The sequence below is a fragment of the Globicephala melas genome, chromosome 11 (assembly GCF_963455315.2).
Source record: "Globicephala melas chromosome 11, mGloMel1.2, whole genome shotgun sequence".
NCBI classification, from domain to species: domain Eukaryota; kingdom Metazoa; phylum Chordata; class Mammalia; order Artiodactyla; family Delphinidae; genus Globicephala; species Globicephala melas.
Genome location: NC_083324.2, coordinates 67534916 through 67562820, shown reverse-complemented (window position 1 = coordinate 67562820; position 27905 = coordinate 67534916). Strand labels below are relative to the sequence as shown.

The window sequence follows — 27905 nt, the reverse complement described above, 5'->3', positions numbered from 1 at the left end:
CTAGCCCCGGGCACGTGGGCACATAGCTACCTGCAAGACTGTGTGATGATTTTAAAGTGTATTATAGGTTAAGTGCTAAGTATTTTTATTAATTTAGGAGGTACTCTGGCATGTGGCCTTTAAAAATTACATTATTATCTTATCATAAATCTTGATTAAGGCAACAAAACGTATTTACTGTGACCAGCTTCACAGCTGGGGTGAAATGTTTTATAGTGTGTATAATGAGCCGCTAGATGATGGTGATTATCTGTTCACATCTGAAAAACGAGTTGGGAAATTAATTAGAAGCTTTAAAAGTCTATTTAATTGTGAAAATTAATTTCAAGTAACAGTATCACATGCCCAGTGAGCACTAAATAATTGAGGAGGAGGAGGGAAAAAAGGAAATTATGAGGCTTTCAAACCTTCTTAAGTCCATTTTGGAAAATGGTTAGAACAAAAATGTAATGCTAGTGTGATTTTCAGAGACATCCTTTACAACATGATGTATAAAGAAACAAGATTAGCAAGTAATAAGCATTTTTAAATTAAATATTCTCCCAATTTCAAGCCAGTGTGTTCTAGGTACACTGATCCTGGCAAGCAGAGGTTATGGTTATGGACTCTCTCCTCAGAGGGCGTTATGGAAATTTATAGGAGCAATTTTATTTTCTAATTTGGTTGAGATGCATATTATTTTATTATAAATTATTTTAAAATTTCTCCCTCATAGCTAATGTATTTTTATAAGTGATTAGTAGGTTCTAAATCTATGAATTTTATTAAAGAACAGTAGGTAGCATAACACAATTTTTGTTATAAAAAGTGAGCATTGGGACTGATAGCGTTGATGGCCACTGCATTAGTCTTCTGTTGATGTGCCACAAACTTACAGCTTAAAACAACAGCCCTTCGTGATCATTTCTGTAGGTCAGAAGTCCAGCATGATATAGCGGTATTCTTGGCTCTGGGTCTTACTAGGCTGAAGTCAAGGGGTTTGCAGGGGCTGTGATCTCATCTGAGGCTTGGGGTCCTCTACCAAGCTCATTAGTTGTTGGTAGAATTCGATTCCTTGTGATCATGTAACTGAGGTCCTCATTTTCTTGCTGGCTGTCAGCTGGGGGTCCCTCTCAGCTCCTAGAGGCCACCCTGAGGTTCTAACTACATGGCCCTACTCACAACCTGGCATCTTACTTCTTCAAAGGCAGCAGGAGAATCTCTCCAGTTGACTATAACAGTGTCTCATATAAGGTAGCCTAATCACATGATTGACTATCCCATATTCACAGGTGCTGCCTATACTCAAGAGGAGGGGATTATACAGGGCACGTACACAGGGGAGAGGGAGGAGAATGGGGGGTGGGGGCATCCTAGAATTCTGCCTACCACAACCACTAGTATCACATCTTCATACCTGCATCTCTTGTACATGTCAGTGGAGTTCAGTTATTTGAAACAGGACCACACTAGCTACTTTAACCATTCATACAGATATCGAGTACCTACTGTGTGCCAGGTACTTTTCTAGGCACTGAGATGAACTGCCCATGGAGCTTATCTTCTAATGATAAATACCTAATGATGAAGATAATAAAATGGAGTAGCAGGTGAGAAGTGTGTGTGTGGGGTATTCTTTTAGGTAGGGTGGTGAGGGAGCAGAGACCTGAATGATGAGTAGCCAGTAGTGGGGACTCTGAGAACAAGATATTCTAAAAGGCAGAGGGAAGGTAATTATAAGGACCCGAGTTCAGGTAAGCTCGTCTGTGTTTAAGGAACAGCAAGGCCAGCGTGGCTGGAGCAGAATGTGAAGAGAGGAGTAGGATATGAGTTTGGGGAGGTGATTTGGTGACAGCTCATACAGAGCCCTGTAGGCCTTGGAAAGGGTATGATTTTTTTTTATATTACATATTTTTATATAATTTTTTATTGAAGTATAGTTGATTTACAGTGTTGTGCCAGTCTCTGCTATACAACAAAGGGACTCAGTTATGTACATATAGACATTCTTTTTTTTATATTCTTTTCCATTATGGTTTATCACAGGATATTGAATATAGTTCCTTGTGCTATACAGTAGGACCTTTTTGTTTATCCATCCTATATATAATAGTTTACATCTGCTCATCCCAAACTCCCAGTCCTTCCCTCCTCCAACCCCCTCCCCCTTGGCAACCACAAGTCTGTTCTCTATGTCTGTGAGTCTGTTTCTGTTTCGTAGATAGGTTCATTTGTGTCATGTTTTAGATTCCACATACAAGTGATATCGTATGGTATTTGTCTTTCTCTTTCTGACTTACTTCTCTTAGTATCATAATATCTAGTTGCATCCATGTTGCTGCAGATGGCATTATTTTGTTCTTTTTTATGGCTGAGTAGTATTCCATTGTATATATGTACCATATCTTTATTCATCTGTCAGTGGACATTTAGGTTGTTTCCATGTGTTGGCTATTGTGAATAGTGCTGCTATGAACGTAGAGGTGCATGTATTCTTTTGAATTATAGTTTTGTCCAGGTATATGCCCAGGAGTTGCTGGATCATATGCTAATTTTTTTTTCTTTTTTTTTTGGCTGCACCCTGTGGCATGTGGGATCTTAGTTCCCCGACCAGGGATCGAACCTGTGCACCCTGCAGTGGAAGTGCAGTCTTAACCACTGGACTGCCAGGGAAGTCCCTTTTTTTTTCAAATGGTAATTCTATTTTTAGTTTTCTGAGGAACCTCTACACTGTTCTCCATAGAGACTGCACCAACTTACTTTCCCACCAACAGTGTAGGAGGGTTTGGAAAGGGTATGATTTTTATTCAAAGATAGGAAGGCATTAAAGGGTTTTAAGCAATGGAGTGACTGATCTGATTTACATTTTCAAAATATTTGTATTGAGAAGGGGCCTCTGGGGGTGGGGGAGATGTATAAATACAAATAGATAAATTCTGTGAAGGAAATGAATACAGTCATATGAGTGCAGATGATAAGGTATCCTGGCGAGCCTGAGGTCAAGGAAGGCTGCCTGAGGAAATGGTACCTGAATTGCACCTGGAGGATGGAAGGTGAAAAGAGGAAGGGGTCCCAGCAAGGGAACAAATTATGTCAAAACCCTGTGGCATGAGAGAGCTTGTCATGTGCCAGGGAACATTAGGGGAAATGGAGTCAGATAGGAGCCAGATTCCACAAGCCTCGAAGGCCTAGTTAAATGTTTTTCCTGTTCTCTTACGTTAAGAGGCTTGGCAAGCCACTGAAGATATTTAAGTGGGGGTGAGAGTCATGGAGGGGTTGAGGGAAAGAGTTCATAATCAGTCTTATAATGTGACATTCAGTCTGGCTGCTGTGTGGAGGACAGCTTGGGGTAACAAAAGGGAGATGGGTTAGGAGCTAAGAGATGGTCCAAATGAGAGACAAGGGTGGTGAGGACTAGAATGGTAGCATAGAAGTTGCCAAGAAGTAAATTGATTTGAGAGCTCATTTAGGATGTAACATTAAAAGACTTGCTGATGAATTAGGTATGGGTGTAAGGTTGAAGCAGATGTCATTCTGGTTTCCATAATTGGATTCACTGAGCTGAGGAACATTGTAGGAGGGCAGGCTTTTTAGTGGCAGAGAGGACGTAGAGAGTACGAAGTGAGTTTTGAAGTACCTTTGAGGTAACCAAGTAGAGATATAAAGTAGGCAGTGGGATATAGAGGTCTGGAATTCAGAGAAGAGAGCCATTAATATCTATATGGCCTTTTTTGGTTAATTTTGAGGGCTTAAATATGCTAGAAACTGTATTAGGTTCTGGGAGTGTAAAGATGATTAAGACATTCATTCAGTACTTGTTGAATGAATTTATGTTATTGCTTTCTGGAAGTTTGCTTACCAACAAGACAAATCAATAACAAAATCACAGGACCTTGTTGATGGGGGCAGTGATAGAGGGAAACAGAAGCTGATTCCAAATCGTATAAAAGGGGCACCTGACGTAGATTGGCAGTGTCTGTGAAGGCTCTTGCTGAAGGGTGTGAGGTCTGTTCCGAGCCTTGAAAGAGCAGGCAAATTTAGCCAGACGAGGGGAATATAAGAAATTCCAGTAGTAAAATCTTGTTCATATTAGAGAAGACGATGAAATCTCAGAAGAGCCAACAATTCCAAATCCCTGGCTTTCTCTACAGGCTGGACAAGTGGTGGTAAGGCAGCGTCTGTGCTTAAATTGGGTGTTTTTATGGTGATGATGGTGGACCTCTGATGTAGCCATTCTTGCTCTGCAGCCATTTTAGAAAGAGAGGAGAAGAGTATTCATAGCTGGCAGGGACTTCAGAGAACTTTAGCCCTTTCTTCTCATTTACAAATGAGGTTACCAGTAGCCAAAGAGGATACCTTGCTGATACCTTGTCAGCAAGTCTGTCTCCGGGCGTCCAAGGTAAGGTTCTTCACACTGCTACAGGAGGCCCAGTGCCCTTTAACTATGTATTTCCACATTCTCTGACATATTTATATGGAAAGAGAGTGTACTGGAAATACTCAGATGCTGCCATTGAGTATTGCAGGTCTCCACGTGGGCTGTGTCTTTGGAAGAGAAACTGAGAATTCTCTCTAGACTGTGTTTGTACCCTCTTTCTTTTTTTCTACCCACTGTATCTTTGTCCTTTTCTTCATCATGTACTAGCAACGAATAATAACAACAGTATAGTTGTGCAGTGATAGTAGTGGTTAATATTTATTGAATATTATGTGCTGGGCACCATAGTAATTGTTTTACCTCATTTAATTCTACCAACAGTCCTCTGAGGTAGCATTTTAGTACTACCAGAAGAGAACATGGAGGCTTAGAAAAAAGGTTAATGTGTCAAGGATTACACAGTAATAAATGGTGGTGCCAAGATTTGAACTCAAGCAGTGTGACTTTGGATACTCTTTACTGCCTTTCCTAAGACAATTTATAAGCAGTGCTGTCCGATGGAAATATAATGTGAGCTACAAATGCAAGCCATGTTTTGTAATTCAAAATTTTCTGGTAGCTATGATGAAGGAAAGAAAAACAGGTAAAATTAATTTAGAAATATTTTTATTAAGCCCTATATATCTAAAATGTTGTCATTTAAACATCTCAGTGTGAAAAAATAAATGAGATATTTTCATAAGTCTTTGAAATACAATGTGTATTTTATAGCATGTCTCAATTTGGACTAGCCTCATTTTCAAGGGCTCAATAGCCACATATGATGACTGGCTACCATTTTGGCCCATGCAACTCCAAAGGGGCAGGAGAGTGAACGAAAATTCTGACTGTTCTGCTTAGTGGAGCCAGAGAGAGAAAAAACCTGCTGAAAATCCACAGATGAGGCAAACTGAAGAAGGCAGAGTGGTAATTCCTGGGTCTGATCCAGTGAGCAGGGGCGAGGGGAGTTTTCTCTCCCATTGCCCTGAAGCTAAGTGAGGTAACCTTTTTTTCTTCCCACATTGAGACTCAGCATTTTTCTGTAGTGTTACTCATCATGGTTAGTTTTCATAGTAGTCCAGTCCTTAAGCGCTTTTGGAAATAAAGAGGCATTTGTGGCTGGCCACCAGATATTGCAACATTCTTTCTGTGGGAAAGAGGTAAGAATTCTAAGACTTATACATTACTTGCTTTTGGAATGTCATCTTTTGTTCGTTGGGGAGGGGGTGAGATTGGAAACTGTAGTGATCATTTGCTGTGTGATCTCTAAGTTATAGCTGTTACAGCAGAAGGAGAAGAGTAATTAACTTTTTAAGTTTATATTTAAGGGTAATGCTCATCACCTGTTACTTTCTTTGCCCTGTAGCTAGGCTCATAGTAAGCCTTCATTCACCCAATTGTTTGTTCAGTTGAATATTAGCTGAGAAGCAAATATACCTAGAACTGAGCTATTTGAATCGTTTCCTTCATGAACTTCCATTCTTAGACACTTGCTTTCCCTGGGTCCTTCCCCTCAGAAAAAGCAACACAGGCTTATCCTAACAAGCTAAATAACATTGGCGTGTAGAAAGAATGAACAGCCCTGTCCTTCCTCCGTTCTGAAAATGCAGACCTGTGTACTGTCTAAAAGCACATCAGGAGTGTTATATTTTTGTGAATGGAAAAATAGAATAAGGCTATATCAGAGATTTTTACCAGAATGTTGACTCTCGGGATTATACTGTTGTTAATGTTTGTTTACATTTCCGAAGTATCTGCAGAATTTACAGTTGAAAAACCTTAATAAATCACTAGACACTTAGCAAGAGAACACCAAGAAAGGGGCCTCATAATAATTAAGTGGTATTGTAAGTTTAAAAATATTTGGAAAATGTGAGAAACATCATGCAAAGTGTGATACAGGGATATAACCTTGATTAGTACAGTGGAAATTTGGAAACCAAATACCTGCTGAATATTACGGGGAGGGAGAAGTTCTTAATGAAAACATTTGGTTATAAGCAGTTGAGAGATATTTTTAAGATGAGCACATGTTATTTATTTATTTATTTCTGCATCAGGTCTTAGTTGTGGCATGTGGGATCTTTCACTACGGCGCGTGGGCTTCTCTCTAGTTGTGGCGTGTGGGGTTTTTTTTCCCTCTCTGTAGTTCTGGGGCGCAGGCTCCAGAGCATGTGGGCTCTGTAGTTTGCAGCACTCAGGCTCCCTAGTTGAGGAGCGCGGGTTCAGTAGTTGCGGCACACGGGCTTAGTTGCCCCATGGCATGTGGGGTCTTAGTTCCCTGACCAGGGATCGAACCCACGTCCCCTGCATTGGAAGGCGGTTTCTTCACCACTGGACCACCCGGGAAATCCCTGAGCACATGTATTTTTATAATCAATTCCTGAGAGTGACATGGAGTCCCACGTTTGTGTCTCCAACCTATACCTAGATCATTTCATTTCAATGTATTATTTGTTTATTGAATACTGTCCTTGTGGGACACCAGGGAGAAAGACCTAGTAACCACCTTCCAGGAATTTGTTTTGGCTATTTTTAACTATTAAAAATCTGTTTTTTACTAAAACTCTATTCCCATCAATAGTTTCTCATTTCTTCTCAAATTGCTTCTCAGGAAAGTACAGCAAGTCAGAGATCATCTGTATCAGTGTATTCATCCTTTTGTTTGAAAAAAAAAAAAGGCCTCCTTTAGATAAACAAATATTTCAGCACTTTTTAAAGTTTCCACTTCTTAAAATTTTTTAAAATATCATTTAAATAAAAGATAAGTCAATTCTTGTTTTAAAAGAAGGAAACACTTCAGAAGTACATTGAGTTTAAACATAAACCTTCCCATTCACTCCCTTCTATCCCCTCACTCCCACCCCCCTCCCTGGAAGTTACTACTGTTAACAGTGGGTGTGTGGCCTTGCAGTCCTTTTTTCCATGTATGTATTTACTTAATTAGTTCAGTAGATATTTAAGTGCTTTCTTAAATATAGAAACACACATATATTTATATTTACATAGTTGGATCCTATTGAACTGAGGCCTGCTCTCTGCAGTTAACTGTGTTTTGGAGCTTAAGTCAGAACTTTCAGATCTGTTCCGTTCTTATTAACGGCTGCCGCGTTGTAGGGATGCACTGTAATTTATTTTCCACCCCCCCCCACTTTCTGCTATTACAAGCAATGCTGAATTAATAATCCTAGAAGCAGAATTACTGGGTTATAGGAAATGTATATTTAAAAATTTGACAGATTCTGCTAAATTAACCTCTAAAAAGCTGAACCAGTTTATATTTCCAACAGCAACATGAGATCATTGTTTTCCTACATATATGATTTAGTTATAGAGATTTAGAACTTGAGGGGACCACAGAATGTGGCCCAACCCCTTCTACCCCTTTTCTAAGGTAGAAAATGAATCTCAGAGACTTGAAATGATTTGTCCAGATCTTACCCAGCAGAACTATGAGTACTTCCCAGTTTCTGATTCTGTGTTCTCTTGGAGGCATCTTAGTTTAGACACATTTTATAGTGCAAGGTTCTGCCATACTGTTTGTTTCTGTTTCTTTTCTGTTGTTACTCGAAACAAACTTCCTTTTCAGTTTCACATTTTCTGATAGTGCCCTGAGACTCCTGCCTTTGCCATCTTGTCTACATGGAACATCTTTCACTTAATATCCTTAAAAAGCTACCTCCTTCCATTATTTAAAGCCCTCCTTATCCACAGGGTGTATGCATTACTTTAGATTTCCCTATAGGTACAGCACAGCAAAGGAAGTATTTTATGAATCTTCCTCATCAGCAGCTGACCCTACCCTGTTGGCCAAGTAAAACATAAGCTTCTTCTTTTATAAGCTTGGAGAAGGAAATAGACTGCAGGCATTGGTCTATTATAGCATTTCTGCTACATTTGATCATTTTATGTCAAATAATGTGATGACATTTAAACTAAATGAACTCCAACTTAACATTAAAAATTTTATTAATTACAGTTTATTTTTTTCTCTTAAAAATAACAAAGAATGTAGTCTACTTATAAAGTGTAAGTGGAATCTCCTCCTCTTGTGTTAATATATTTATTGCTAAGGTATCTGCATTGGAGGCTTGTTTCTCTTATAAAGGCATGGTCCTGGTATCTTTTCTTGATGGGCTATGAGAATTTGTGTCAGTGACATCCCAAATTGATGCTCTAGCTGAGCTGGTCACATATCAAGATGATAACTTTAGGTAAAGAATCAACTTATGAAATTCTAAGGAACAGAGATCAGCCTTGATGCATAGTTTGATCGTGATAAAAGAGATAGAATTCAGTATTAGATTTGAATTAAATTTGGTCCATGAATGTTGTTCGGAACTGAGGATAGCAGTCTAATCATAAGCTTATCAATTATTCAGTAGCATCTTGGGGATATTAGTGCACAGAATACAGAAAGCCCATCCGTTACCCTTTAGAGTTTTTGTTCTAAAACAGAAGGAAAAAATGTACATTATTCTCTTTTTTAATGGACTTTATTCTTCCACCGTGTCAGTGAAGCTTATATGTGCACTGGAAGAGTGCACATATAGGCAGGCCACATATTTGCATATTCATGGGGGTTTATGGAAGATTTGGGGTAAGATTAATTTTGGAATATGAAGGATGACAGTTTTACAGGAAAAGTCCATTTTCCTAGTCTTAAGAGACGTGGACTTCTTGAACTTTCTGCCTAAGATTTTGTTCCTGAAATGAAAGTTATTTGCTTGACACATGCTGTTCATCCCCTTATTCTACATACACGCTATAGATTTGGATTTGGCTGTAGATTTGGCCTTGGCCATAAATTTGGGTCAGTGGCTCTCAGTTTGAACTGTTAAGTGCTAGACTACATGAGGATAATTATCTCTGAGTTTTATTCTTTCTTTTCATTGCAGTAGAGAATGGTATGTTGGAGGAATAAAGACAATGCTCATAAAACCAAGGGAAGGGATTATATAGGGGAAAAAAAAGAACAAAAGGAAGACTAGTATAATATGTGAACATTTCCTTTAGATTATATGCTAGAATGGCAACAAATAAATTTATAAATCAGGATTTTAGGTGGACTAATTTCTCAGAACTGATCTTCTTTTAAATTTCACAGAAGATAGCCAAGATAGCAGGGTTTAACAAACTGCATCAAAGTATGCACAGTAGAACATTTTTATAACATCTACAAATGAAAAGCCAATTTCCTTTATGCAGACAATAATGCAAATGTTCACAATAGCTTTGCTACAAAGAAATTAAATTGTTGCAATTGATGATTCCACTGCGTTAATGGGAGTTCACGCTATAATAACCTTTATTAATTAGGAAAATATCCTATAATTTAAATCTGGGCAAGAATATTACAGACCCATAAGTTGCCACTGAAGAAATTAAAAAGAAATGGCTGTCCTGTATTTTCAAATATTATTATAACTAATAACCTCTGTACTCATCTTGACTTTTTCATTGTTTTTTGGCTCTTGGGGCATATATTTTTCTGTTCCCAGTGTACAGTTCATATAATTTTCAATAGACTTGGGACCAGTAAGGCTGATAACCCAAAAAAGGATAGTTATATAAACTCTAAGATCTATAAGTGATAGCCATTCTTAGAGTTGCAGTCTGTGACTTGTCATTTACAAAAGTGATCCCATTGTATAGAGGGTTGACTTATAGGGAGTTACACAGTGGCACAAACAAGAGCTGAGAGACTGAGGGAAGGTTGTGGCTGGATAACGTAGGTCTTTGGGAAATGGGTTAATAAAATCTGGTGATAGGTTTCTGTACCTTATCCCTTTCTGAAGCATAAGCTCAAGAAGGTACTCTAGGGAAGAAAGAAGCAAGCTTCAATATTTGGGGAAACTTTAAATTAGAATGAAACTCTCTTGGGTCATTTGATACTTATTTTGTTCTAGCATACCTGATTTGAACGCTGTTGTTTGTTTGCCGGTGTTTGGGAAAGATTGTTTTTTTTGTTTGCTTTTATTTTTGTTTTTTTTGCGGTACGCGGGCCTCTCACTGTTGTGGCCTCTCCCGTTGCAGAGCACAGGCTCCGGACGCGCGGGCTCAGTGGCCATAGCTCACGGGCCCAGCCGCTCCGCGGCATGTGGGATCCTCCCAGACCAGGGCTCGAACCCGTGTCCCCTGCATCGGCAGGCAGACTCTCAACCACTGCGCCACCAGGGAGGCCCAAGATTGTTTTAATTAGAGATTGGATCCAGAGAAACTGAAGAAGTAATGAATAGAAAATAAAAATAATACTACAAATTATATATTGGGCTGTTTTTGCCTTGGGAGTCTCAGATATTTTGTGATTGAATAATAGAATAGCTTTTCCCAGCCACCCCAGAATTAGATGTCATTGCCAAACTAAGCCAGGAGCATTGCCTAGTCTAGGAAAACACTTCTCACAAGATGGCCCAGGGCTTCCCTGGTGGCACAGTGGTTGAGAATCTGCCTGCTAATGCAGGTGACACGGGTTCGAGCCCTGGTCTGGGAGGATCCCACATGCCGCGGAGCAACTGGGCCAGTGACCCACAACTACTGAGCCTGCGCGTCTGGAGCCTGTGCTCCGCAGCAAGAGAGGCCGCGATAGTGAGAGGCCCGCGCACCGCGATGAAGAGTGGCCCCCGCTTGCCACAACTAGAGAAAGCCCTCGCACAGAAACGAAGACCCAACACAGTCAAAATAAATAAATTAATAAACTCCTACCCGCAACATCTAAAAAAAAAAAGATGGCCCAAGGTCACTGGTAGGCCCTGATCAAAAAATAATGGCAAATGTCAGGTGATCTCATAGTCTTTCATTTATATATATCCTTTGGCAACTTGCTAATAACCATACAAGTGAAGCATTAAGAATATGTAAGACGTGGCATTCATAAATCCATGTTTGCATAATACTAGAGTTTATAAAGGATTCTGATTTAGTGTTCTACTAAGAAGTCTGGCTACTAAGCAGTCTGATGCAGCATTGCAAAACTCCTATTCCACATATGAACATGTGTAAGTTAGAATTAGTTTATGTTTTTGGAAAGATACATATCACTGTTATGTTGAGTTGTGTTTTTCAGTTGTTTCTGTTTTTTTTTAATTATAAATTGCTGTTTAGCCTTATCATTATCAATTTAATTTGTTACAGGTTGTTCAGCTAACCCTATAGTGTATATTGATGCATATTTGTATTAATAATATTCTTGGTCTGTAATTTTTCAGTAACTAGAGTTTTAACTACATTGTAGTTAAAATGTGAATTATTCTCCCCATATTAGTAAAGCAGATATATATGTAATCTCCAAAAGTTGGATTGAAAAGTGACACCTCCTTTTTTTTTTATCACCCATGGCATATTTACCGGGTCTGAATAGGGTATTTAAAAAAAAGTTTGAGAACTACTGGTGTGAGGAGCTAGTTGGCAAGTCTAGGAGTCAGAGTGAGACTCATTTCTGACTTCTTCCATAGCATAACTCTTATAAGTTCAGGACCTTGACAGACGTTGGTTTAAATCTGCTATTTATTGTCTGTGTCCTTGGACTAGTTGCCTAATCTTATCTGTCCCTCAATTTCCTATTTGTTAAATAGGATAAAAAAAGTACCTACCTAATCCACTTGTTAGAATTCTAGGTAAGGTGGTGTGTGTAAAATGCTTAGTACTCTGCCTAGCTTATAATTAAGTCTTCAATAATAGTAACCATTATTATTAGGTGAGAAGTACTTTCTGTGTCCCTATTGCAAAATGGTTAATTTGCTACTAGATTGTTACTTTGTTTTAAGCTTCTGCCTTAAAAAAAAAATTTATAGGAGTATAGTTGATTTACAATGTTGTGTTAGTTTCAGATGTACAGCAAAGTGCTTTAATTATACGTATACATATATTGATTCTCTTTCAGATTCTTTACCCATATAGGTTATTACAGAATATTGAGTAGCGTTCCCTGTGCTATACAGTAGGTCCTTGCTGGTTATCTATTTTATATATAGTAGTGTGTGTATGTTAATCCCAAGCTCCTAATTTATCCCCACTCCCACATGTTTCCCCTTTGATAACCGTAAGTTTGTTTTCAAAATCTGTGAGTCTGTTTCTGTTTTGTAAATAAGCTCATTTGTATCATTTTTTAAAAAATTAGATTCCACATATGAGTGATATCATATATTTGTCTTTCACTGTCTGATTTACTTCACTTAGTATGATAATCTCTAGGTCCATCAATGTTGCTGCAAATGACATTATTTTGTTCTTTTTTAACGCTGAGTAATATTCCATTTTACAATATGTATGTGCCACATCTTCTTTATCCATCTCTCTGTTGATGGCCATTTAGGTTTCTTCCACGTCTTGGTTATTGTAAATAGTGCTGCAGTGAACATTGGGGTGCATGTATCTTTTTGAAGTATGGTTTTCTCCAGATATATGCCCAGGAGTGGGATTGCTGGATCATATAGTAGTTCTATTTTTAGTTTTTTAAGGAACCTCCATACTGCTCTCCATAGTGGTTGTACCAATTTACATTCCCACCAACAGTGTAGGAGGGTTCCCTTTTCTCCACACCCTCTCCAGCATTTATTGTTTGTAGACTTTTTGATTATGGCCATTCTGATTGTAGTTTTGATTTGTATTTCTCTGATAATTAGTGATGTTGAGCATCTTTTCATGTGCTTTTTGGCCATCTGTATGTCTTCTTTGGAGAAATGTCTACTTAGGTCTTCTGCCCATTTTTGGATTGAGCTGTTTTTTTGACATAGAGCTGCATGAGCTGTTTGTGTATTTTGGAGATTAATCCCTTGTCGGTTGCTTCATTTGCAAATATTTTCTCCTATTCTGTAGGTTGTCTTATTTTTTTTATGGTTTCCTTTGCTGTGCAAAAGCTTTTAAGTTTCATTAGGTCCCATTTGTTTATTTTTGGTTTTATTTTCATTACTGTAGGAGGTGGATCAAAAAAGATATTGGTGCGATTTATGTCAAAGAGTGTTCTGCCTATTTTTTCCTCTAAGAGTTTTATAGTGTCTGGCCTTACATTTAGGTCTTTGATCCATTTTGAGTTTATTTTTGTGTATGGTGTTAGAGAATGTTCTAATTTCATTCTTTTACAGGTAGCTGTCCAATTTTCTCAGAACCACTTATTGAAGGGACTGTCTTTTCTTTGTTGAATAGTTTTGCTTCCTGTGTCGTAGATTAATTGACCATAGGTGCGTGGGTTTATTTCTGGGCTTTCTATCCTGTTTCATTGATCTATATTTCTATTTTTGTGCCAGTACTGTACTGTTTTGACTACTGTAGCTCTGTACTATAGTCTTGTCATTTTAATGCCTTTAATATGGAGGTTCATTGTTAATAATAGTGTATGTTTCAAATGACCTTGATAATTGCAAATTTGGGGGTCAGTTTTTTACTGAAATATATTTGACATATAACTGTGTAAATTCACGGTGTACAACATGTTAATTTGCTACATTTATATATTATAATATCATTGCCATTGTACAATAATTAGGACCTCTATCATGTTACATAATTATTTCTTTTTAGTAGTTGGAATAATCAAGTTCTAGTCTCTTAGCAAGTTTGATTATAATACAGTACTGCTGTCTATAGTCACTATGCTGTGTATTAGATCTCTAGGACTTATTGGGGGAGGGGTCACCTTCTTGTAAAATCAGATTACTAGGGGTAGAGTTGTCATAGTGGCCATTTTCTTGTTGTCTGCTTGTGTTGGCAATGTTACATTATCTTCAATCAGTGGTTTCCTTGCAGGAAACTTTTTAAATTCACTTGTCATTTTGTGAGCAATAATTTAATTTAAATTATATAACCTTTGGTAAATTCAAGTAAGCAGTCCCAGGTAAACCTGATATTTCCCTTGAACAAAGGAGGACACTGCCTTTTTTCTCATTTTGCTAGGTTAAAAATATATATCAATATAAGTGTTAAGATTTTCTTCCCAAATTCCTATGGTTTGTATTCAACTCTCCCTAGGATGTGAGTACCCCATTTTAGAGAGCAATTTGCTAATTATTTGAATATTAACTCTTATTCTGACACATGAGTATAACAGATAATTTTTTATAGTTGTTTTGGTACGGTACTTATGGAAGATTACTGTATTTGACTTTCTACAAATCATAAAATCATGGCCTGCTAGTTCTAGAGTTGACATTATTTGTCATCTAGCCCTAGCTTCCTCAGTGGACAGTGAGCAACTTTATCTTTCACTAGTCTTTGTGTTTCTGTCACCTAGCACTGGGCCTGTATCGTAGAGAGAGCTCAATAAATCTCTTATTGAATGAATTATATATAGATTCAGAAACTAGTTTGTCCTTTGGCCAAGAAGTGTAGAATCAATGTGGCAATTGGTAAATGGAGTTACATACAGTCTTCATAAAATAATCTCATCAAGTATTTTTATGGTACAGTTCCTTAGTGTTCCAAGTTGAGTATATCTATAAACATTTGTTTACAAACATATAAAATCATAGAACGACAAGAATTTGGAGCTGGACTGGATGTTAGAAATCATTTAATCTTTCTCAGAGAAAAGGGATCTCAGGAATCCCAAGACGAGAAAATGCCCGTGAACTCTTCTTACCATAGCACTTTACTGCCTGGTGATACTACTCTTCTGCAAGGTTTAGAATTGGATTTGCAAAATATCAGAATCAAGGTTACACCTGCTAGTATGGTCAGTCTACACCTGTTTATTCAGACTTTTGGATGACAAGGGTAGAGTATATATCAAAAGAAGTGAGGCATCCTTCCAATGAGAAAGTAGAATGTGATTTTTTGTGAGTGTTTAAGATGCAGACAGGACATCATTTATTTCCCCAAGCAATATTAATTTAAAGTTTAAGGATTACTACTTCAAATTACACACCACATGGGTACTAAGAGCAGAAAGAAATTGCTAAACCATATGCTTATAAATGCCATCTCTTTCCTCAAGAGAAAGATCATTTATATTTTGCAATTAAAGAGCAGAAGGTTTTTTTTCCCATAAAGTTCTTTCAGTCAGGAAATATCGGGGGGGTGGGTGGAGAGGGTTTCCCAGGGGAGATTTATACAGCATTCAAGGACTCTTTTGCATCTCCACCTGATGGAACTTTGCCTTTTGTCTATTTCCTGATTAAGCTCTGGAGAGTAAACTTTAATTCTAAAAAATATAGTAAGCTCTTGTTAAAGAAAAGTTTGTAAACAGTTCTGCTGGAAGTGAGCTTTAAGTAAAGAAATTGATATTTAGGTCAGCTTGGTTTTTTGAATAAGAGGCAATTATAGCATTACAACATTGTGAACTACATACGGCATTCTCACTTTATTGATGGACATTGTTTACTATTTTGGTTAGAACAAATGGGTGTGGGTTTCTTATAGCATAGTAAATAGTCAATAACCCTGAGAATTTTAGTACTGCGGCTTTAGTCTTTTTTGTTTTTTTCTGATGCCTTTGAATCCAGGAGAGTTAACCAACCACAAAAAAAAGTGTAGTTTCTGTACCACCATCCCTGGTAAATAAATTCATAGGAAGTCTCAGAACCCTCAACTAATAATTGTATATGGTATCATGAATGGTACCATTTCCTCTCTCAGAGTAAGTCCCTGCTCCCCCTGCCTTCCTACCCTTCTCTTTCCTCTTACCTTGAAGGAGCAGCTTGAATAAATAGATTGCCCTTGCCCTCTGGGACTGTCAGCAGGAGCAAATCTCAGAGCACTTTGTTTGCATCTGAGAAAATCTGTAAATTTAGAAAAAGTCATACTGAAAATCTCATAAGGTGAAGATCTTTAGTTGGGATGTATCAGATAGACTGTCCTAGGCCATGCTACCCAGGTATCTGATATTCATTACTTTTTGCCTGTCTTAGTGTAATGAACTTTTTGTCCTTGACTTCAAGTTGTTAATTAATTTTTAACTGTGGACGTAATATATAGTCCTTCGGCTTACCATTCTGTCTTAGTCATTAAATCAGGTACTACTGGATGTGGCAAATTAAAACACTTGCTGTCTCATTCAAAAGCTAATTTAATTTGTAATTTTAGTAGCCAAAGTTATTGAAATATTTGTGTATAGTTTTATTACAATAAAACATTCTTGTTATAAAAATTTTAAACATTACAGAAATATGTAGTACACTATGTAAAATTTTTCCCACAGCCCTAATCCATTGGGTTAACCCTTGTTAACAATTTGATGTTTGGGGCTTCCCTGGTGGCGCAGTGGTTGAGAGTCCGCCTGCCGATGCAGGGGACACGGGTTCGTGCCCCGGTTGGGGAGGATCCCACATGCCGTGGAGCGGCTGGTCCCGTGGGCCGTGGCCGCTGAGCCTGCGCGTCCGGAGCCTGTGCTCCACAATGGGAGAGGCCACAGTGGTGAGAGGCCCGCGTACCGCAAAAAACAAAAAACAAAAAAACAAAACAAAACAAAAAAATTTGATGTTTGCTTTCTATGTATTTAACAAAATAAGATTTTATTATAATATTGTTTTGCAGCTTGCCTTTTTGCATGTAAATACATATATTTAAAATTTCTTCAATGTCAATAAAGTATTTAACTTTATTCTTTTAAAATCATTGTATAATATTCCATTGTAGAGGCTTACCATTATTTGTTTATCCAATTCCCATTAAATGGACCTTTAAGTTTTTTCGATTTTTTACTGTTACAGAAAGTGCTGAAGTTGACATTCTTGTGTATTTATTTTTGTGCTCTTGTGTGAATATCCAGCTTACTTCTTTCAGAACGGCCAGCCAACATTTTTTATTGAAAAAATGCATATTTTCTCCCACTGAATTGAAATGCTACATTTATATATACTATACTGAATTCTTATGTATACTTGGGTTATATCTGGACTAATGTTTCAGTGATATATCTCTCTAATATGACATTGTTTTAATTGTTCTAATTTATGATTTGCTTTCTCATCCAGTAAACTGGCCTCTTCTCATTGTTCTTTTTTTAGAATATATATGAAATCACATATTTATTCTTTCAGATGAACTTCTTTACCTCAATTTACTTTAAAAACTCTGTTGTGATTCTCATCAGGATTACTTTTAATTCCTGTGTTAATTAGAACTGTGTCTCTCAGCTTTACAAACTTATTGGTAAATATAAAATTCTCATTTTTCCTTCTCAGTGTTCTAATATGTGTGCCCATTTGTCAAATTACTGTGTTTAACTGTGTATCCCTACCAAGAATGTTTTGTTGAATTTTGCTTTCTGTTGCTAAAGCATTTTTTGTTTTTGTTTTTTTAATATTTATTTATTTATTTATTTATTTGGCTGCACCGGGTCTTAGTTGTGGCATGCGGGATCTTCGTTGCCACATGCGGGATATTTAGTTGTGGCATGGGAACTTTTAGTTGTGGCATGTGGGATCTAGTTCCCTGACCAGGGATCGACCCCAGTCCCCCTGCATTGGGAGTGCAGAGCCTTAGCCACTGGACCACCACGGAAGTCCCTAAAGCATTATTTTTGTTTACAATATAAAGTACAATAAAATACCAAATATGCTTTTTTCACATGGTGATTTAGAGATGATTGGTCTCTTTACAACATCTCCAAACAGGGTATGTCTCTTCATTTGTTTTTCTTAAGTCCCTCAGAAGAGTTTTATAACTTCCTTTACATGTTCTCTGAGTTTATTCCTAGGTATTGCTTATGTTTTGCAATTATAGATTGCAGGTCATTTCCCTCATATTTTCTAGCTGGTTGTTTTGGGCATGAAAGGTTACTATATATTTTCATATACAGTTGACCCTTGAACAACTCAATGGTTGGGGGGCCTACCCTCTGCACAGTTGAAAATTTGAATGTAATAGTCGGCCTTCCGTGTGAGGTTCCTCTGTATCTGCATTTCCTCCACATGTGAGGATCCACAGTTGTGGATCGTGTAATACTGTAGCATTTACTATTGAAAAAATCCGAGTATAAGTGGACTCTGCAGTTCAAACCCATGTTCAAGGGTCAACTGTAATAATTTTATGTGGTCACCTTAGTGAACCTTCCTTGTTTTCTCATATTTTTTCAGTTGATTCTCATGGATTTTTCATGTGGGCAATGAGATTATCAGCAAATAGTGATTATTTTGCCTGTTTGTTTCCTAAGCCATTTACCTTTAACTTGGTTTTCTTAATTGTATTATCTTTTGTTCCTGAAAAATGTTAATAGTGATGAATAGACATCCTTATCTTATTTCTGAACTTTCTAGGGATGTTTCTACTGTTTTATTATTAACTAGATGCTTATATCTGTTGTAGTTAGGCTGTGTATATGTGTATAAATTTTAGGAAGTATTCTTTTATTCCTATTCAATTAAAACTTTTAAAATAAAAGGAATTTTAGCTTTTATTGAGCTAATTATATGATTTTTTTCTCCTTTAACCTTTTAATTTGATGATAGTTATTTTTCCTAATATTCAAATTTCTTTCTTGGAATTGACCAACTTTGTCATGAATCCTTCTGCTTAATTCTGTTTTCCAGTATTATACACAGGCTTTTTTTTTCATGTATACTGATTTTTGAGTGTGTGAATGTGGTCACATCTTTGTGTCAGGCTTATATTGACTTCATAGGAAGAAGCAGAAAACTTCTCATGTGCACAGGAATAGTTTAAATAACATTCTAATTATCTGATCCTTGAAGTTTTGAAGAAACCTGTCCATGAAACTGTTTGGATCTGGCATGTTAGGAGGTCAGGGGTTAGGAATACATTTAGGCAGGTGGGGTAGGTTATTTTCTTAGTATCCCTTTCTCCTATCCAAATCTAAGTTTAAATAAGTGTATTGGATAGGTTTTTAGGCTCCATGTCTTCAGTCCTATCTATATGAACAGCCCTCATTAAACACCCTGGGTATTGAGTCTCTAAAAAGCTTCCTGGTTGGCATCGTGCTTTCACAGCTTCCTGGGGGAATTTAGCACGTTCGATGTAAGTCCATTGAGAGAGGAGTCTTGAAAGCTTGTGTCTGGTTTCTCCCAGACTTTGCCCCATGTGCTTTTTCAAAACCTTTGCTGATCTTCCTTTGATGCTTTTGTGTAATAAATTACAGTCATGAGTCCAGACATTTGCTGAGTTATGAGAGTCCATTTCATATGACAGGACAAAACAGTGGTATTAAAAGGCAGTGGCAGAGTTTTAAGACATAACTTTAAAAATGTACTATAACTTTGTCATTACAGGTATGGAAATAATCGCATGGAAGTTAGAACATTTGTCAAAGACCACGTATGTCATTAGTAGCAGAATAATAAGTATGAAAGCATAAGAAACATGTCAGTAAATAGTTTTACTCCATGAGCTTTAATTTTTTTCTCAATTTTATTTATCAAATTAAACTTGATGGTTTAAAATGTTAAAGTTTTAAATGTTTAAAATGTTAAAGTTTTAAATGTTAAACTTTATTTAACATAAATGTAGTATTTAACATAAATGTATTAAAGTTTATTATGTATCAGTTGAAGATTATTATTATTAAAGTTATTAATTATTAATTTTATTGATGTATAGTTTCTAAAACATGGTTTTTTTAAATGCGAGTGGATGGATGCAAACTGTCACTTCACAGATAAGCTAGGGCATTGGGGGAAAATATTTTCTGCATATAAGCTATAGCATTGGTACCTTTGTTAGCATCATTTGCATCTTTGCAGTAAGATTAAAAATGGAATCATATCTAAATAAATATTCTTAGCAGATATTTTGTATATTTATGCACCTGAGAAGGGATGTGAACCTAGAACAGCAGAGTCTAAATCAGTGACTATTTTGTAGGCTGCTCATAAGAATGGCTTCAGAATAGGGATTCCACATTCCAGACCAATTAAATCAGAATTTCTGGTGGGTGGGGCTCAAGCATCTTTTTTCCTTTTTTAAGCTCCCTATGTGATTCCAGTGTGTGGCAAGCTCATTGAGAATCACTGGTCTAATTAAAATTATTTCTATATGCCAATACAGATTGTGTTTATTCCGTACTAAGTGTCTGTTTTCTATACCCGGAAATATTTGCTTTATGTCTCCAGTTGGAAAAGCATAATTAGAATGTAAACTTAGCAAAATGAAATTGTATGTATTAAGAAGTTCAGATCTGGAGAACTTAAGATAGATATTTATATATGTAGTATTAAAGTTTATTATGTATCAGTTGAAGAATTATAAATTTACCTTTGAGCTAGTTAACCAAAATCTATCATTGTCCATCAAGAGTTATTAGTTAATCATTTGAGTCTCACTCATGACTTAGATAAAATTTTAAGATAATATGATACCAGAGAACATATTCAGTGGGTGTATGCGTGGCGTCCTTTCAGCTAGGGAAAGCATCTATTTTGTTTAGAGTCATGCACTGTCATTGAACTATTGGATAGTGATAATGAGAGTTCATGTTGAAGGAAAATGGGATTTTGAAATCAGGTACCAGTAGCTTTCAGAATTTCATGGCTGATATAGGAAATGACCATGCTCTTTTGAACATCGTTTGGATAACCCAGCCAGAAACCAAAACAAAAAGCAAAAGCAGTCTTATCCTTTGCCTAGAGTACAGTCAGTCCTTGATCATTTGTTAGAGCAGGGATGGCAAACTATAGCCTGAGGGTTAAATCTGGTCCTTTTCTGTAAATAGTTTTATTGGAACAAAGCCATGCTCATTAATTTACTTATTGTCTCTGGCTGCTTTTAGGCTCCCAATGACAGAGTTGAATGGTAGTGACAGAGGCTGTATAGCTTGCAAAACCTAAAATATTTACTATCTGACCCTTTGCAGCAAGTTTGCCGACTTCTGTGTTAGACTGTTGTGTCGCATGTTAGATGATTGAATTTCACATGATCTGCTGACACTCCTAATTGGATCCTCTTAAGCTGAATTTGGTCTTTCACACACAAGTGACTGGAGATGATTCAGTTTTTAGGGCTTTTGAATGCAGGTTGCAGTTGAAGGAGAGGGATTTGCGTTGAGAATGAGGGGAGTATGCTGATAGCCCTCTGATGTTCCTACTATAGGGAGCCAGGAGCTTATTTACTTACCTGGGGTGGGTGTCTCCTTGCCTAACTCATCCTCCATGTTCCTCTGCATCACATTCCTTGCTGTTGCTTCCTCAATTGGGGGTGGGCATGGAGTAACAAGTAACTGGGGAAACTGGGTTGTGAGGATCTTCCACTACAGTCTCGGGGGATAACGACAATTTCTCACATACCTTGTTGATAATGGACCTGGATGTGGAGGTTTAAAGATTAGGAGTGGCTTAATCTTTAATCGTGGTACAAGTGGAGAGTTCAAGAAGGTGTGGAGGTCTTGGGAGATTGGGATTGACATATATACACTAATATGTATAAAATGGATAACTAATAACCTGCTGTATAAGAAAATAAATAAAATTCTAAAATTAAAAAAAAAAGAAAATGTGGAGGTCTAGTGGAGAGAGCATATCTGGCTCATTTCTTCTATTTTCTGGTGCAACAGAGGGGTAGCTGGCTCACCTCTGAGTTGTCAGCCACATCTTCACTTCAGGTACCTGCATGCTAGTGAGGGCTCTCATCCACTTGCTGGGTTACTTACACCTGGAAAAGTACTACCTGCAAATACAGTAGAGATTTAAGAATATAAAAATTTTTAGCTTTTGAAGAAAATAACTCCCCTTCTAATATGTAAAGCTGTTAATCAAGTTTTAGCCCTTTGATTTTCGGTTACATTTGTAGAAAGGCATTGCATACAAAAGCAAGGAAGTGAGATTAAATATAATGATGTTCTGGTAAACACAGGCTACCTGATTATCAGGGGTGCAAGTTTGGACTGGAAGTTACAGTCTTCAGAAAAATATTGGAGTTATTCTTTTTTTGAGGGAGGTTAGGATGCTTACTATAAGCTTCTATTAATAAATGTCAAGTTATTTTTCTGTGACTTAAGAAGATTATAATTTTTTATAAAATATTTAAGAGGGTTTCAGACCAAAACCTCTGTAATCATTTGAAATCTTATGATTTGGTTTATTCTTTTTGTGATTTAGGCCTAGATCTGTGCCTGAACAAGTTTTCCACTGGGTCTAGTTAGTTATACCCACCTTAGTAAATATATCTGTGCTAAAAGAGGAGCTCTTCTGGTTGTTGATTTTCCTTTTCCTGAGATACTGAGAAATAAGGGACTTGTAGTTTGAACACAGTTTTCTAGATTGTGATGGCTCCAAGTGCTGTTAGTGTTTGAAGATCCTGACTTTTAGTGTGATAAGGCAGTGAGAATAGTGGAGTTAATGGAAGTAGGCTGAATTGCTTCCCAGAATAGATGGGTTAATATAGATACCAATGATGATGAAATTGCTCTCTTTTGTGATTTTTTTAGATATACATTTTTACTTATCTGTGTTTGTGGTATGTGATTTTCGAAGTGTACTCCCCTCTCCTCACTAACTGTCATCCCTTCTTTATATAATAGATCAACGCCTATCATCTGTTCTACAAGATGAGTAACAGCCACCCTCTTCGCCCCTTCACTGCAGTGGGGGAAATTGATCATGTGCACATTTTGTCTGAACATATTGGTGCCTTGTTGATTGGGGAAGAATATGGCGACGTCACATTTGTTGTGGAAAAGAAACGTTTTCCTGCCCACAGGGTAATTTTAGCAGCAAGGTGCCAATATTTTCGGTAAGTGTATATTACTTTTTGAAGATTGAAGTCACTTGTAGAAAACACTGGTGTTTTCCATTCTGTGAAAAATATGTAACAAAACAACAATAAATTCTAGCAGTCATTCAATTCAACATCTGTAAGAATTTAATCTTTGTCAACTTTTTGTTATGTTTTGAAAATCACCTTTTCCTTTCAGGAGTCATCTTAGAATCATAGGGTTAGGAGGCTTCTTAGGCTAGACTATACCCGATCAACCATTTTTCAGGGTCTCAACAATATTTCTCAGGCTGAGTCTTTGTTGCCTTCGCCCTCTCCTCACAGTTGATGGCTAATGGAACTTAAACTGATTTATTGGCAGATAGGCCTCTTGTTGTACGAGTAGACTGACCTCTGGACTTGCCAGTGAACACGTATACATCTTAGTTTCAGACTACCCAACAGATCTCTAAGACATGCCGTTTGACAACCCCAAAGCAAAGGAAACTTAAATATTTACTGAGACTCAGTTTCATAGTTATATTAGAGCCAAAACTAAACAAAAGATGTGTTTAATTAATGTAAAAATCATACTTGTGCATATACGTAGCTACTGTTTGTTACTTAGACCCCTAATTTCCAGGGTTATAAATGTTAAACTGAGGTCTAATTACTCTACATTTTTTTTTTTTTTTTTTTTTTGTCCGGTACGCGGGCCTCTCACTGCTGTGGCCTCTCCCATTGCGGAGCACAGGCTCCGGACGCGCAGGCTCAGCGGCCATGACTCACGGGCGCAGCCGCTCTGCGGCATGTGGGATCCTCCCGGACCGGGGCACGAGCCCGTGTCCCCTGCATCGGCAGGCAGACTCTCAACCACTGCGCCACCAGGGAAGCCCTAATTACTCTACATTTTACCTAATCTTAGTTAAAAGGGAATCATCACTGAATTATTGACTGATAATGTATCCTTGACAGATCCATAGAGTCCATATCCAAAAAGTCATGGATTTGCCTGTGAAACTTGATATCGCGAAATTGAGATGCTGAAGGCATGGATAAAATTTCAGTTATCTTCTAGTGAAAACTGCACTCTGATTTTTACAATCAGAATTAACCGAGACAGCAAAACCAACATAGAGTCACACATATTGTAGTAAAATGTGTTTCTTGGAAATATTTATTGTTTAGCTATAACTCTTACAGTGCTTTATAAACATTTTTAGAACGTTTCATCTCGTAAATATAAAATGCCACTGTAAATACAGCCAGGAGCTTAGAAAAGAGAGGAGTCTATTAAGAATTCTAGCTAACATGCTCCTATCAAGGCAAGGCAGCTGGCCTTGGTCTTGTCATTATTTGATACCAGCCTCTGTCCTCTGTCCACTTTTGTGCTTCTTTCCCTTTTCATTCTTCCATTCATTATATTAAAGTGTCTTGTAAAAGTCCACTCTTCACTAGTTTAGAACTTTTCAGCCTTATGTTTAGTATTTGTTACTATTATATATCTTCCCTCTTTCAAAAATAATTTGAGACAACTGTAGGTGGGTATCTTTTAGGTGATCAGTATATTCTTAAAAGAAACTCAAGTACTTTTAGAAATTTGAAGATCGTATTGAATGAATGGAATACGCTCCCTTCATTTATTGTTCTTGCTGTCTCTTTGTGGGTATTGAACCTTTATAATATCTGATGGCTCAACAGGCTAAACTCAGTCATTACCAATGCTATCTTAGACTGATTCTCATTGCTGACACTGTTCATGTGCAAAGGAAAGTTAACTGTCAGCAGTCAGGAGAGACCTTATGAGTGTGGTCATAGAGCCTATCAGTTCCCAGATAAGGACAAGCTAACTGTACCAGAGGGAACCTTCCACAAGTTGGGGGTTCATATTTAGGCTTCCTAGGGGTCCTCATCAAAACCACTTTTAAAGCATCGAGAATCCAGGTAAGTACCATGGATCACACTGGAGTGGGAATAGGTCTTGGCAAGATCTCCCTAGGAAGGTATCCTTTAATCTAGCAATTTTAAGGTTATGATTGGATGCTCTCTGGATTCATGGAAACCTTCACAGGTGTTTTTAGGCATACTATAACCCAGTGAGGAAGTATGCTCAGAATATTCATGAATCTTTTGCTGGGTAGTTGCAACTATTTCTGTGAGGCAAGCAAGAATGTCCTGTCTTGCTTTTCCGGGGGACGGTGGGAGGAGTTCTAGGCGAGCATGGAGGGAAACTTTGAAATGCTAGTCCTGCTCTGAGAATCTTAGGAGCATGGGAGTCTCTTTTTGTCCCCTTATTTTCTTGCTCTCACTTTTACACATTTTCTTTCTCACTCATTACTCTTCCTTTTCTGCACTCCTCCCTAGTCCTCCTCTGGCCACCCTTTCTTTCTTGATGGATTGGAAACTTTAACTGGTTCATATTATTTCTCCTAGAGTAATAGAGGTAGAAATGTAAATTTACTACCTGACTGGATTATCTAGTTTTCATTATTTAGATGAGCAGATAAGCAATAATGTGGGGATTTTTTTTTAATCTGAAAAATACTGGAAGACAAAATAGAAAAGTCAAATTATCCATAATCCCATCATGAATTTCATTTTTAATTTATAAACTGACAGATGAAGACCCTTCCCTTTCAGCCATCTAATCCTATTCCCTAGAGACAACCACTGTTAACAGTTTAATATGTATTTCCCCTCAATATAAATAGATATATCTATATATACCTGTGTGCATACAAATGTAAGTGTGTGTTATACACTCTTTTCCATGCAACACATAGGGATCTGCAAACTGACTTACTAACTATATCCTGGACATCTTTCCAAGACAGTATATTTTGATCTCCCTTGATCTTTCTAATGGCTGCATAGAATGTGTATATCATAGTTTTTTCAACCATGTGCCTCTTGATGGACATTTAAGATTTTTTCCATTGTTTCAATATATCTTCTTATACATTTATCTTTATCTTGCTGTATTATCTTATACATTTATCTTTATCCTAAAAGTGAGATTACTGAGTTGAAGGGTATGCACATTTTAGATTTGAATAAATATTACTTAAATTCCTTTCCAAAAAGGGATACCCATTTATACTCTCAAAGCAGTGCATGAGAAAACCTGTTTTTCCATTGTTTTTGCAGTGCTGAATATTAACAGGTTTTTAATTTCTGCCAGCCTGACAGGGAGAATGGCGCCTGCTTGTGTTTAATTGTTTTCATCTGATTATCTTTTCCTCTGGAGCTTTACTTTTTAAACTACTTTCTTGACCTTTAACAGGTTTATATTGATTTCACTGTTCCTCTCAAAAGAGCACTTTCATCTTTCTAATTAATGAATGTCTATTATGTATCTTGAGCTCTCAGGATTATTCGTTAGTTCAACTTATAGAATTAATTCAAAATAGTTTTTAAATTATGTCTTTCTCTAGAGAACTATTTTAAGTTATTATTATGCATTTCTTCACCTGAATCTTTGTGTCATTAAACACATGTATGTTTTTTATAATGTTGATAACCTTTATTTCATAATTTTGTAGCACATCCTATTTGAAGTTTTTCTCATGTGTTTCTTCTCTGATGTGCAGAGCATTACTGTATGGTGGAATGCGAGAATCTCAGCCTGAAGCCGAAATCCCTCTCCAAGACACCACTGCAGAAGCATTCACAATGCTACTTAAATACATCTACACTGGGCGGGCAACGCTGACAGATGAGAAGGAGGAGGTGCTGCTGGACTTTTTGAGCCTGGCTCATAAATATGGATTTCCAGAGCTGGAGGATTCTACCTCTGAGTACCTCTGCACCATACTTAACATTCAGAATGTCTGTATGACTTTTGATGTTGCCAGTCTCTACTCCCTTCCCAAGTTAACGTCCATGTGCTGCATGTTTATGGACAGAAATGCTCAGGAGGTGCTCTCAAGCGAAGGCTTCCTCTCCCTTTCTAAGGTGTGTCATTGTCTACAAGTAATTTACAGGCATGCACTGTTTTATTTATATCTGTAAGTTAGAAATATGGCAGTGAACTAAGAATAAAAAAATAAAAACCATTAGTGTGGAAGAGGTTGTCTAGCCACCTGCCTCTGGCTACTGAGACTCTAGATCATATAAGAGAGAGGCAGATTGCTGCTGTTTTCTTTTAAGGTTCTTCAGATAAGTTCTATGTGCAAAAGAGACTGTGCTGCTGGTGGTTGTTTTCAATGTGATGGCATCAAATAAGCTCCTTTGTGGTGTTGCATCCTGTTTTTTGGTTTTGTATTTCTCTGACAGAGTGTTACTAATAATTCCTTATCGAGGGGGAAGATTCATAAAGATCTTATGTTTCATTGGATGTCTTTAAGTCATTGTCGTTTTTTATTTTCTGGCCCAGAATTCACTATTGTACAATGTTTTATACCATATAATAGCTAGAATAAAACTGTTTTTCCCAAATCTTCCTCTCAACCCTGGTGATTGTCTTTCCTTTCCCTTTCTGTGTTACTCCTAGGACCTGACTTCTTCGAATGAGAAAACCTCTTTAAAAAGCTACAAGTCTTGATTTGAGTGTAACTTTGATTTTTATTGTCCTAGTTAATTTTCAAAGGCAAGGATCTTGTAGGGTCGCACAGTGTTGCTGGCAGTCAGTTTAGAAATCTGAGAACCAAAAGTGTGGTGGTGCAGTAATACTGTGGAACAAAAGGTTTGAATTTTAAATGCTAGATGCATCTTACCGGCTCATAAATGCAAACTCTGCTGAAGAACCTGTATGGGGTGACAGCGTCTCACATTGCTGTTTTTCTTGTTATTTTACTAAAGATGGGTGCAAATGTGCTGGAAAGACTAGGTACAAGATGCCTACGGCTATTCACACAGCCATAATAGGCAAGAGAGTACATGGCAGAAAGAATAAGGAAAGAAGATGGTCAAGAAGAGTTAACTGCTTAAATAT

The 27905-nt window shown here is 37.3% G+C and overlaps 1 protein-coding gene across 2 annotated transcripts in view; it reads left to right on the top strand.

Annotated features, from left to right (window-relative positions):
- The window catches only part of BTBD9 (BTB domain containing 9), a 416792-nt gene that overhangs the window by 13533 nt on the left and 375354 nt on the right, over positions 1-27905 (top strand). For both annotated transcript variants that reach the window (XR_009565720.1, XM_030870842.2), the window contains exons 2-3: positions 22800-23011; positions 26563-26926. Coding sequence is in view for 1 of the 2 variants with exons in the window: in XM_030870842.2 (XP_030726702.1) it covers positions 22827-23011; positions 26563-26926 (549 nt within the window). In the remaining variant the exon portion in view is untranslated. The remainder of the gene's footprint in view (positions 1-22799; positions 23012-26562; positions 26927-27905) is intronic.